This window comes from Procambarus clarkii, chromosome 14 (genome assembly GCF_040958095.1).
Source record: "Procambarus clarkii isolate CNS0578487 chromosome 14, FALCON_Pclarkii_2.0, whole genome shotgun sequence".
Classification (NCBI taxonomy): domain Eukaryota; kingdom Metazoa; phylum Arthropoda; class Malacostraca; order Decapoda; family Cambaridae; genus Procambarus; species Procambarus clarkii.
The window spans coordinates 46,669,202-46,683,353 of NC_091163.1; the positions used below are offsets into that span (position 1 = coordinate 46,669,202).

At 44.9% G+C, this 14,152-nt stretch overlaps 1 protein-coding gene across 1 annotated transcript in view; it reads right to left on the reverse strand.

Annotated features, from left to right (window-relative positions):
* LOC138364817 (uncharacterized) overlaps positions 1–1,434 on the reverse strand; it is a gene marked incomplete at its 5' end in the record, with an annotated part of 64,965 nt that extends 63,531 nt beyond the window's left edge. Inside the window, one exon of the mRNA XM_069324800.1 lies at positions 721–1,434. Within this exon, the coding sequence (XP_069180901.1) occupies positions 721–1,434 (714 nt within the window). The remainder of the gene's footprint in view (positions 1–720) is intronic.
* Positions 1,435–14,152: the final 12,718 nt, after the last annotated feature.

Sequence of the window (14,152 nt, forward strand, 5' to 3'; positions counted from 1 at the left end):
GAACACTGAGTGCTGACCACAGTGTAGTGTACACTGAGTGCTGACCACAGTGTAGTGTACACTGAGTGCTGACCACAGTGTAGAGAAACACCAAGATGACAGTTGACTTTATTAATAAAAATGTTTCAGGCTTTAAAACAAAAAGTTTCTTATATATATAAAGTTTACTCTCATCTTGATGTGTCTCCATATCATCCTATATATATAAAGTTTACTCTCATCTTGATGTGTCTCCATATCATCCTATATAAAGTTTACTCTCATCTTGATGTGTCTCCATATCATCCTATATATATAAAGTTTACTCTCATCTTGATGTGTCTCCATATCATCCTATATATATAAAGTTTACTCTCATCTTGATGTGTCTCCATATCATCCTATATATATAAAGTTTACTCTCATCTTGATGTGTCTCCATATCATCCTATATATATAAAGTTTACTCTCATCTTGATGTGTCTCCATATCATCCTATATAAAGTTTACTCTCATCTTGATGTGTCTCCATATCATCCTATATATATAAAGTTTACTCTCATCTTCATGTGTCTCCATATCATCCTATATATATAAAGTTTACTCTCATCTTGATGTGTCTCCATATCATCCTATATATATAAAGTTTACTCTCATCTTGATGTGTCTCCATATCAAAAGTGTTTATATAGAGGCAATACTACACTCAGTTGGGTGAGAACAATGTGACCTTCAGCAGCATACCTTCACTGAGGTGTGGACAGTGTTGACATCTGGGAAGAGTTCCTGGCACTTCTGGAGCCAATCTTCTACCTTCATGCTGCACTCATCAGCTGTGTCTATGGTTGTGCCAACTTCCTGTGCTGTGTTGACTGTGTCGAGGCTCCCCAACATGGCCTGCAGCTGAGTCTTCCCTTCCTCTCCTTGTGTTGTCATATCCACCACACTGGTATCCTCCAGTTCCAAGAGCTTCATTGCTGACTTGTTCTGCTCTACCAGAGCATAGAGTCTGTCCTGGAGCTGGAGGTGTTGAGTCTTCCAGTCCCCCAGCTGCCCCTGGTACTCCCCCAGCTGGGACAGTACCTCTTCACAGCTGGTAATGAGGCTGCTGATGCTGTTCTTCTGCTCCTCCACCATGGAACGTAACTTCTTACTGATGCCTCTGGTCGGAGCTTTATTGGGTTTTGTGGGTACCGTTTTCACTGGGACAACCTCCATACCTTTTAGTTTTCTGATAAAGGCCTCCATACCATAACTGATTGGGAACTGAGTAGCAGCTGTGGCAGTGTGCTGGGCACGGCAGCTGGGGCAGTTCAGCTGACCATTCTTGATAGCATTGTCAATACACTTGGAGCAGAATGTGTGGCCACAAGGCAGAGTGCGAGGCCGTAGCAGTGTGTCATCATAATTGTTAAAACACACTGAACATTCCTCTGGGTTGTTATCCTGTGGATAAAGAACATTTGATTAAGTTAATGTATTTACAACGAAAAAAAATTATTTTCTGTGTGAGTCCCTCCGGTTCTCTGGAGCTATCGGATTGATATGCGCATATTAGTCCGGGGTCATCAGTCATCTGGAGTTCAGCCTACCGAGGACCACAAGCCAGAACCTGGCCGCCTCAAAAAGGCAAAGGGAGCAATGGCCTATGGAAACCCCATGTATTTGGGGACATTCCATATCTGCCATCAACTGGGGTTAGCACCCAGAAAGGTAGACATAACAAAACAGACCCCACATGGTAAGAAAAATTGCAACCAAAGACCGAATAGAGAGGCAGATTCCACCCCCCCCCCATCTAAAGAAACAAACAAACATCATACACACTGCCACACCACTTGTCCATGCAGCCCTTCCCTCCCTGGGAGGGTGAAGGGGGAGCCCTGGACCTCCTGTGCCGGTTACTCACACCCCAATTCAGAGGCCGAGAATCAAAAACAAAATGGAAACCGCCGACAGGAGGGAGTGAGGGTGCCGGGGAGCCTCTGGGACTCACCCAGAAAATGGCGTTTCATTACATTCAACGCTGGTTTTCTGTGTAGAGTTCCTCTGGCTCCCTGGAGCTACCAAACGCTGAAGCCAGACCCGACCCAGTGAATAAATCGACACGGGGAAGGTCAGACTCCTGCACAACTGCTCGAGCAACCACCACATGACCCGGGAACCCCCCCCCCCCCCCCAAACAGCAGAAGGCAGGACTGCAGCAGCACCAATGCCTCTGGAGGGAGACACAAGGAAGTGTTCCGAGAGTCCCTCACGAGGCCCAGCTGGGTCCGAACCTTTGGATAGAACCAGATGAGACTTCCTCCAGCTCACCAGGAACCAGAATCCGATGAACTGGGAAAGAATTATCCCCCTGGTCAGCAGACAAGCAGACCAGCTGGGAGCCCACACCAACCAGTTGTCGAGATAGGCCTACACCTGAACCACTAGCAGATGCAGAAGGGCCACCACGAACCGGGAAGACACGTGAATATGCGAGGCACCAGATTCAACCCAAAAGGAAGGCAACGAAAGCGGTAAGCCTGCCCCTCCACCACAAAACCTAACCAGTCCCTGAACTCCAGATGAATAGGGAGGTGCCAATATACATCCCGGAGATCCAGAATCACCAACCAACAACCCGGCTCTAACAGAAGCCAAACCAGGGACAGAGTAGTTATCCGAAACGAGGGGCAAGGAATCCAGAGGTTCAGCAGGACAAGTCCAGAATGAACCACATATCCGCACAGTCCCACTTCGGTACTGGAAACAGGCGGGAAACCCACCTGAGGGACAAGGTCTTTTCGACCACTCCCAAGCTCACCCACTCCAAGATGACCTGACAGAGTGAATGGGAAGTCAGCCCCGAATCCCCCGGTAGAAAGAGGAGCCACTCAATGCCACCACAGGCCGGATGACAACCCAAAAAAACCACAAATCATGTGATCAGGCATGAGCAAACAGCACATGTCTCTGCCCCCCCTCCCCCCACCAGCATCCTGGTAACGGGGCAATATCTTGAGGTTATCTTGAGATTATTTCGAGGCTTTAGTGTCCCCGGCTCCCGTGGGGGCAACCCACGAAAGAGCCAACATCCCGTACGAGAAGGTGGTGCCAGTTCAAAAACTAACAACAAGGCCTACCTCGACCTGCAGAGACCCGAACCCTGGCACGATCCAGCCGGGAGCACGAGAACGTCGACCCGGATCACCAACAAAGCAGAAAGAGGATGGCAGCAGCAGAAGCTGCCAGGAACTGAGGAACAACCTAGACTGCAAACAAAACAGACAAAAAGAGTGGAGAAAACCCCAGAGCTGGGGCCCAGGCCAAAGCAAGACAGCCGTCTGCAAGCCAGGAAGACCCAGGGACTGCCCCTCAATAGAGGTCGGGGCCAGATTAGAGGCCAAGACTGGGCCACACCGGAGGAAACCACCAAGGGCCACCCAAACCTGTACAAGAGAAATTTGAGAGGAAAATCTCCGGGAGACAAAACCGAAGAACCCAAAGGAAACTGGAAATGAACCTGAACCCAAAATGGAGCCCGAAGCACCACAACTTTTGGCGGAAAACGTTTTCTGGAAAAGAAACAACAGGCGGCCATAAAACATACTATTACTCATATACAAATAATCAAACACACATTTACATATACACACGGCTCCGGGAGAAGTAAAGTGATACCTCGGCTCACAAATGCCCCTCTTTACGAATTTTCAGGTTACGAGCCCAATTTCTTCGTAAAATCCAAATTGCGTTACGAACTTTGCCTAGGGTAAAGTAGTTTGTTAATACACGTATGACTGACCTAGCGTGTGGTGGCACGGCGACCACGCCTCAGTTTAACAGTGCCTCCCGCCTAGTGACAATCGCGCCTGAATTCTTTGTAAAGAATTTCAGTGTTTTGGGATTTTTGGGTATTTGAACATAAAGGTAATTATTATATATCTTGCCATGGTCCCAAGAAAGTCAGTGGTAAGGTTCAATCTAAGAAAATAGTTATGAGTAGAGGCAGTAGAGGATGTCCCTTCCTCATTAACCCTTAAACTGCCCAATACTGCTTATGAACTTTTGAGTAACTGACGCAAAAGTGTGCATCACTGCATATGTAGTTTTGGAGTACTATGCAAGATTTAAACGGCTCGCGGATACACAGGGTTCACATCACCTTCCTCAGGGCTCTTGTAAACAGATGCCATTTTAAATAAAAATCGTGGGCAACATTACCAGGAGTGAGGGGCCTCAGTACTGAGTGAACCACCAAGGCTGGTGCACGCAACATGAGCTCACAGCACTGCTGTTCAGCTTGTGACCACAGCATCGCCTAAAAATGTCAAAATATATATGTACATGCTATTATTTAGCGATGATAGTATTACAGAAGACCGTTGACTGTGATATAAATGACCAGGATTCTGATAATAGCAGGATTGTTGTGATAATTTGCACTGTGCTGTGGGAGGAGTAATGTTGAGGGTGGGAGGGCTGTAGAGTCTTCTGCCGAATGTGCGGCCACCTGTTGCTGTCTGCACTTACTATACCAGCTTAGTGGTTTGCTATGGTGAACAAAATGTGTAGATACTTATATATATAACGTCTGTATATAGTGAATACAAACAAAAACAATATAGTGGGAGGAGGATGTTGGCGAAGGAGGGAGTGGTAGTGAGTGGCTGGCTGGTGTGTGCCGGTCACTCCTTGTTGCTTTTTGACTCACAATACCAACTTAGTGGTTCGTTATGATGAACAAAACATGCAGATACTTATATATAAACTGTGTATATAGTGTAATAACAGCAAAACTATTTGTTAATTGTTTTATGAACATAATAATTGAATCACTAATATGCACAACATAATTTTGAGTACAGCAATGATTCACACATTTTATTATATAAATATATCATATTACACACTATTGAATAATATTACTGCAAAAAAATTAGAAGAAATCAATCAGACATTGAAATAATTAGGTAATAATATCTTTGTGGCAACTCACGCCTGACAGCTGGGGCGGAGCAGACCTTCTTTGGCGCCTGTTCTGTCAACGCTTCTTTTTTGCCAGACTTCCCCCACCATATTACAGCCAAAATATGCCAGTTAGGATTTATTTTTTTATTTTTCCTGTGATCAGGGAACACAAATGAACACTTATAAGACGAAATATTTTTTATTTTTTTATTTTTTTATTTTGTTGCGCCTGTGGGTGTTGAAGGCCTAATAGTCCCGAGCAGCTTAGGGGTTAAGAAAATGTGTGAATTATGGGAAGAACTCCAAAGTTTTCTTTAAAAAACTCACCCCAGATAAAGCTGTAGCAGGCCATTGCATTGACCTTTTAAATGGTTATATGATATCTCACTACAGACAAGTGTTAAAATATAGGGAAAAACAAGTGTGTTTAGACAGATTCTCAGTAAGACAAGCAAGCAGTGAGCCACAACCAGGTCCTAGTAGTGCTCCTGCAAAACATAGGAGAGGGATTACCCCATAGAAGTCATCACCGCCTGATGTTATAATGGAAGGGGACTCCCCTTCCAACCACTAACACCTCTCCTCCTCTCTCCCCTCCTCACCGTCTTCCATACACCAACAAGAGTCATCAATAAATTTAAGCAATAACCTGTACATACTTTAGTACTAAAGATTAGGGTGAATTAGGTATAAAATTTACTTTGAAGTTAATATTTATGGGAGTGTGGAATGGATTACAGTATCCACTCAAATTAACAGCCTATATGGGGCTGAGCCCAAGTCGTTATTTACGGAGCTCCGTTATTTCCGACGTTAAGTCGGGTCGGGTAATTTTTCAAGTAACATTCAGGTAGGATATATTTTATACTGTATAACTAAAATTAAATAAAGTTCATTGTGTAATTGCATTCCAATTTAGTGCACGGCCGACGATTAAGCCAGTTGCTGGCTGCTGCATGGATGATGAGTGAACACGCTCTGATCAAGTCCAGATGGGTGGGAAAAAATTGATTCATTCCTTTGTATTGAAAAAATATTTCATGTATCAATCAGTGAGTTAATATTGTCTTAATAAAATTTTAGAGATGTGTTTTGATTTACCCTGAACAGTGCAGGTAATGTATTTTTAATGGTACGACACAGACTGTGGCGGCCATGCCATAACAATGGCGATCGGGCCTTGTCACTGAGAGCTAGCCAAGACGAAATATTTTGAGCTCACCTTTTCTCTGCTGACGATAGAATATACATTTGCAGAGACTAATATGTAGCTTTTGTTGAAAAAAAACAATTAATATCTTGTAATACTATAATAAAATTGGTAAATTGACTTACTTTTAATGAAGCTGAAGATTACGAAGCTGTGAAGATTACGTCATCCTCTGCAGCGCTTGTTTTATATTGTTTATATTGTATACAGGGTACATACTGTATGTACAGTACACTTATTTTCAGGCACTCACTTCACACAACAGCTAGCCTTACTACTAATTCACATGAGTTCTAATTCTACTTCACTATTGACAATTATGTTGAATGTTAAACTCTGCTGCTGCTCGTGCATGAGAATATCCTTTATCAAGTTTCTTAATTAACTCCAGCTTCTGTGCAACCGTCAGGCGCTTCCTTTGGGTAACTTTTGGCATTTTGTAAATTAAAAAGATCACAATTATAGTACAGAAATATCCTTCACAATTGAAGCTAGCCGCGCGAGTTCACAGTAAACAATGGGAACACATGGCCCGGCGGAGTACATACTAGGTCCGTGGGAAAAAAAATACCTAGTGCCTATACATACTATAAAAGGTATTTAATAAGAAAACAAAGACTTTTGCTTAATAAAAACTGTTTCAAAATATTTTATTAATAATAATTTACAATTTTCTTCATTAAAGTGAATCATTTTAAAAGAAAATTAAGATGTAATATATGACTCTGGACGATCCAGGTCGGTGGCGGCCTGGTCGCCATGTGAGGGGACGCTGATGCCACAACAAACCCAATACCGACTGTCGGTAATATCGACCGCAGACCGGTATAGCAGGCTCTAGATACTGGGCTCCCAAACCGGTCGTTAATACCGGCAGATCGGTATAAAAGAGGCCGTTAAATTGAGTGGATACTGTAATTCAATTTACATTATTTCTTATGGGAAAATTCGCTTCGGTTTAAAAATTTTGGGGTTATGAACCATCTTTGGGAACGGATTAAATACGTAGGCTCAGGTACCACAGTACCTCCAGATGGAGGCAAAAACTCCTCCAAAACTTGAGCCACACACAGTCACATGTAAACTAGACACAGCGCCGCCTTGCTGGCCAGCCGGGGAAGCGCACAGAAATCAAAAACAATTTCGTGGCCTAAACACCCATAATCTGGTTAAAATTACTGTAGTACAGAAAACTAACAAGTAAACAGAACTCCCCAATTGAAAAACGAGCATGACATCACACTTTCCGCGCTGCTTGTCTGCGCAGCTTCCCCCTCCCTTAGAGGGGGAAGGGGGAGCCCCTCGACCCATCGCACCAGCTATCCACTTGTCAGTTCAAGAGTGGATGTCAAAACACCCGAAAAAAATAGCCAACTGGGGAAAGGGAGGGCTACCAAGAAGCTTCCAGGTCTCACCCAGAAAATGGCGAGGAGTTCTGGGGGGAGCCCCTTCGGCTCCCAAGAGCTATCTACCCAAAGCCAAGGACAAAAGAGAGACAAACCTGGGAGGCAGAAACCATGTGCCTAAAACCCGAAAGCAAGACAACAGGCAACACCGAAAGGACCCCGCAGACAACCCGGGAGACCAAAACCCCTGAACAGGGGACAAGGGAACCCCGGGCAACTTAAAGCATGTCCAGGGGCCACAGAGGCCACGACATGCAGGCAATTGCTGAGAGCCACAACCAGACACAAGAAGATGCACCCCCCAGCCAAAAATACCAAGCAACAACAACCCCATGGACCTCCTCCAGAAAAACAGCCAACCCAACCTCACCAGAAAAAGAAGAACGGCTGCAACAAACAAACCTAACACCAGAACCCAAAGGAGTAGAAACCTCTGAGAAACAATCGGGAACCGAAGGGGCCACAACCAACCAGGGGGAAGAGGTAAGAGAGCATCATGTCCAAAGACCAGGACAGCTCAGGCGGCGCAAGAGCAGGCCGGAGGTGAAACAATGCCCTAGACAACTTATGGAATGGTGCAGAAGGAACATCAAAACTGAAAGCAAGCCGTAGCAGCTCCGCCAGCACCACATGATACGAGATGACAAAATGCGGCATACGAAAACAGTCCTGAAACAGCCACTAGAGAAAGGACAAGACCACCTCAACAAAAAGCGAAGTATACCTACGAAGAGACAAAAAAAGAAAAAGGAAGGATCGCCAGGAAGCCCCATACAGCCACCATGACGAAGCACGCAGGTGGGACACCATCAACGAAGCCATCTGATCTCCACCGAGCTTCCCCCGTCCCAACGAAAATGAACAGATGGTTATAGACTTGAGTCAAAAGTAAAGTACCAGACGCAAAGACTCGAGAAGACCAAACCAGCCCCATAACAATCCCTGGGCAAGCAACGACACTGAGCAAGCAGTGCCTGAAACCAAGGTTGTCAGGGAACCAGATGGAATGTCCATCAGGGCACCAGGCACCAAACCCAGCGAGCCGGGAAAGAACCAACCCAGGCGAGCAGACACGCCCCGTCCTTGAGGATCCCCACCCCCTGGGACCCTTGAAGGACCAACAAGACCGACAACGGATGACAACGAGAAGAAACCGCTTGCAGAAACAGCCCAACAGCAGACCCCGCAAACAGCAAGGACAAAATGGTGATGAAAACCGAAGAGCCAGAGGCCCAGGCAGAGGCCAATAAGGAAGCGAGCACCATGAGGCAACACGCGAGACGTGAAGCGAAAACAGTGACACCGCATCCTGCAGGAATGGTGCAACCAGCTCCAGCAGGGCAGAACGACGCACATGACGCTGAGTAATGTATGAGGAAAACTACTTAGGATATGTACTGCACTAAAATAAAAATTCCCGTATGGAAAACTAACTCAAAGAAAAGTTCGTAGCCAGGGCTGTAATTCCAAGCTCCCCCCCGTCCCAATGAAAATTAACTGCAGGGGGCAGGAGTGGTTGAATGGAAATCGACATCCATCTGCAGACATTGCCTACCCGGCAGTCGGTAGTGTGATACAAGAAGAGGAAAGAACTCTGCGCTATAACTAAACACTGGTCAGTTCAAAATCAGGGAACTGAACATGTACATAGTCCAGCCTAGCATTATCATTAGTATAGCCAATATGCACATACTAATATACACAAGAATGTGTAGCATAAAGGTAAGAAATACATAAATATGCAATGAAATGACCGTAAATATGGTCAACACACCGGTAGCTAGGGACAAAAGAGTATAATCAATATGATGAACTAACACAACTTAATTAGCAATTGCTAATGTAATGTACAAGATCAACTATATATACAGAGAGATTCCAATATATATATAAGGATGTAGCCAGGCATTGAATGACAGTCAATGAATGAGTGCCCAGAGTCAAAAAAAGATTCAGTCGCTGAAAAAGTAAATTAAAAGTTACTAAAATTTTGGGCTATGCCCCACAGTGTAATGAACAACAATATATATGGACATATTAATTAAGGCAACATTAATACTATCGGTAACTTTGGACAGGACTCGCGTCCACTACAAAAAATATTTGTATAAAATTCATTTTTTATCCAACTGACCTCGGGATAGTATCAAAATAAGCGCCTTTAGATTGCGCACAATTTGATACCAAAATGAAAGATATAACATGAAACTTGATGTCCAAACACTTGAACGATTATAAATAGGCTTTTGGTCAAAATATTAAAATATTTGTTAAAATTCTATTTATTGTGCTATTATGTTGGGACTAGATTTAAAATGTGTGCCTTTACGTCCCGAACAATTTGATACCAAAATGAAAGATGTAACACAAAAATTTATGTCAGAACACTGGAAAGATATAAATAATTTTGTAATGATGAGCTTCCAGAATTAAAATATTTGTTAAAATTCCATTTATTGCTCTATTATTATGGGACTAGTTTTAAAATACTCGCCTTTTTATTGCGAACAATTTGATACCAAAATGAAAGACGTAACACGAAATTTGATGTTATCAAATTGAACGAGTATACACATTAGGTTGCAGTGTACAAAATGGTGCTCGTTCACGGGTAACTTTAGGCTTTTCTGCGGGGAAGCACTCCAGGCTTTTGTACATTATATTCATACACATCTGTAGGGAATTTAATTGCGAACACAATGATACCAAAACGAGCGACGTAGCACGAGAATTAAGGTGAGAAAAGTGGAACGAGTATGCACATGTTACTGATTTTGTGCGCTCACGGGGTAACTTTTGCCGACTTTAGGCTTTGCTGTTGGGGGTCACGCCAGTCTTTTGGACATTATATTTATACACACCTGTAGGGAATTTAATTGCAAACACAATGATACCAAAACGAGCGACGTAGCACAAGAATTAAGGTGAGAAAGCTGAAATGAGTATACACATTTAGGTGTCACCACGCGCTTATCCGCACGCTCGGTGCATGACCCCTAAGTTGACTGCGCGCCTGCCCGGTGAGTGATAGTGTTAAGATGCACGCAAAGTGCCCAATCAACATACCACAAACAATACCCAACACTTATCCAAAAATCGACAGCCAGTGCCTGGCTGACAGTGTAGCCAGACCGTATAATCTCGCATGTAGAGTGTAGGCACTATAGTGGCATGACACAGCTCAGTCATGTAATATTCTGGGAGCATTGGTTGTGGATTATGTCCTACGTTGCGTATGCATTAGGATAAGACTAGGCGTAGAGTAGAGGCGAAGAGGGCATCACACCGAGCCACCCTTCTCCTGCATTCAGAGAAAAAACTAGGAAGTTTCCCTATATAGAAAATCCAGAACTCCCCCAGTATTAAGGGGGCTATGACTGGAGAGAGAGAGTAGCTAGTGTGGTGTATTACCCTTGAGAAAGGTCGCAGAACACCAACACATGTTATACTGTCCAGAAACAAAACTATCTCCCTCGGGCCACGCTCAGAATGCATGAGGTCCAAGCTGGCTCCACCCTTCTTTCGGAGAGGGTAGCCGACAATGTTTATTTAACAATTATTTTTATTGCCGAGACAGATTACAGAGATGAGATGTGATTAGAAAATAATTAGATATAGTATTGAAAGATGATACGTAGTATGGAAGTGAACCAACGAGTCCAAGAAAGGACTGGAGGTAATCCTCACAAGAAACTGACAGACGTACCAATAATATGTGAATTATCGAAGTTCTTCTAAAACCTTCGAGACCCTAGATAATCAAGCACTAAATCACAGAGGCACATATGGGCCCATTGGTATACTTGACCAAGAGTCATGCAGGATCCCGATACGATTCTTACATGAATGTGACATGACGCAGAAGAATACATGTCCCAGATAAGAATGTTGTTAAAATTATCCACAGGAAGAACGGAACCGAAGGACCCGAAGGGACACGGAACTGAACCGGGGAAGGACCATCACCAAAACCAACTCGTATGTAGAGAGGGAAGGAAAGGGAAGGAAAACCCCCACTCCCTGTAAAAGTAAGCCCCACTCAAAGGGTAAGAAAACCCCAGGTGGAGTCCAATGGGGCTCAGGTCCCCAAGCCAGCCCTCCCCCCCAAACCCCGGGAACCTCTATACCAGGTCCCGGGGCAAAATTGTCCTCCAAAGCCCCGGCCTCAAAATCAGAAGACGGGGTAGCCGGAAAACACTAAGGAGGGGGGGGGGGGGCACTGGTCAGACTGATATGCAACAACTGGAGGAATTGAATCAAATGCCTCCGTCGCCACCCCGGAAGGGGCAACCCCCGAAACTTCCTGAGTCTCAGAATCCTCTAAACTTCCCCCCAACCTTCCAGACCACGAAGCCCACAGACACTCCGGTGCCGGAAGCAAGGAGGGGGGGGGGGGGAGGGGGGACCAGAATGAACCACAGCAGGGCAAGAACGAGGGGGTGCGGACTGAACCAAGGTCGAAATGACCAACACCCCCAAGTCCGGGTCTCTACAAGCAAAGCAGGGTAGGCTCAGGGCATCCAGGGTAGCAATCAACCTAGCATGTTGCAGCAACCTAAACCTAGCACCTGACGCCTGACAGCTGGGTGGACAGCACTTCAGATTCGTAGTCCTGAGATTTCGGGTTCAATTCCCAGTAGAGGCGGAGACAAATGGGCAAAATGTTTCTTTCACCCTGATGCCTCTGTTACCTAGCAGTAAATAGGTAACCTGGGAGTTAGACAGCTGCTATGGGCTGCTTCCTGGGGGTGGAGGCCTGGTCGAGGACCGGGCCACGGGGACACTAAGTCCCAAAATCCTCTCGAGATAACCTCAAGAAAGCATGTAACGCCTGAGCCGCCTGCACCCGGATAGTGTCATCAGTGGATTGGGTAAAGTGAATCACAAACAAGCAAAAATGCTCGCAAGACTCCGGGTTGAAGGTGTCACCAACCCAACAGGTAGCATAACGGAGGAAGAAACAATGAGTGTCGCCCTGAGACAAGGGAACAGATTAACCCTCAAACTCGCACAAGGAGAGAGGGGGACCCAAGGGTCACATCCATTGAACCCTTTGTGCCTCCGTGGGATTTCCCAGGGCCCTTAGACTGTTATCGCGAAGGGTAAGCCCAGGCAGGGTACTGCTAACCGGCGTCCATATCTATCAAACAAACTTCTAAAACTGAACCACCCCCAAGACGTGTCCACTCACGGGGGCCAAGCAAGGGGGTACCACTGAACATAGGAGGTTAAGACACTAAGATAACTGGGGGTAGGGGAACAAAAGCAGACACCCCCCCCACCAGGCACAAACAAAAATGAAAAGAAAACCTCTTCAAGAGGACAATGTACCCAGAAGAAAAAAAGCTGGCCACTGTAATAGGTGAAAACTGCGCCCCTACCAGTGCAAAAACTACCACTTACCCCCAGGGTAAACAGGGGAGAAACCCCCCAACACACTCAGGGCGGTCAATCACTGAACAGCAAAAGACTAATAGAGGTAGACCCCAAGGTGACTTGTGGAAGATAACCCCAAGCCCCAAGGGCAGTACTTACAGGACACTCAGGGAAGGGAACCCTAAGCACATGCAGCTTGAGTACCTGTGAATATTACTCCCAGCTCGCATGCCACCATAAGAGAAGTACTGGACACAAGGCACAGCACAACACATGAGAGAATCTGGAGCTGGAGCCACACGACCGAGCCACAATCACATCAGCCGAGAACTGACAGGTGGATAGCCGGCGCGATGGGTCTGGGGCTCCCCCTTCCCCCTCCTTCTGGGAGGGGGGGGGGGAAGCTGCGCAGAAAAGTGGCGCAGCAAGTGTGACGTCATGCTTGTTTTTCAATTGGGGAGTTCTGTTTACTTGTTAGTTTTCTGTAGTTGTTTTAACCAGATTAGGGGTTTGTGTTGGGGTGCCTACCTTTCTGGGTGCCCGGCCCGGTTGATGGCAGACATAGAATGCTCCACACAATAAATAAAGTATGTAAAATAAAATAATAAAATAAAATAAAGTAAACTTGGGAATAAAGTACGCAATGCGTTATAATCTGGAAGAAAATAAGGAGGTTGAAGCAGTTGAAAAACCTGACTTCAGGAGAGGACATTATGGCGACCATAGAATTTTTTTTAGTGAGTATAATTGAACTAGATTGTTGTTGCTAGGCAAGGAAGTAAATGAGATGTATGTCAAGTTTTGTGAAATATATGACAAAGGCACAAAAAAATTTATACCAAAAAAGAGATGCAGACCTAGGAAACAGGACTGGTTCAACAGATATTGCGAGAGGGCCAGAGACCAAAAGACACAAAAATGGAATCAATATAGGAAGAGGCCAAACCCCCAAACATACCAGCGATACAAAGATGCAAGAAACAACTACACGGCAGTGAGGAGAGAGGCAGAAAGAAATTTTTGAAAAAGGGATTGCAGACAAATGTAAAACACAAAACCAGGTCTATTCTATAAATTCATAAACAACAAATTGCAGGTAAAGGATAATATTCAGAGGTTGAAAATGGGAAAAAAATTCACGGAAAATGAAAAGGAAATGTGTGAAACATTAAACAAAAATTTCCAAAGTGTGTTTGTACAAAATGAAATCTTCAGGGAACCAGACACA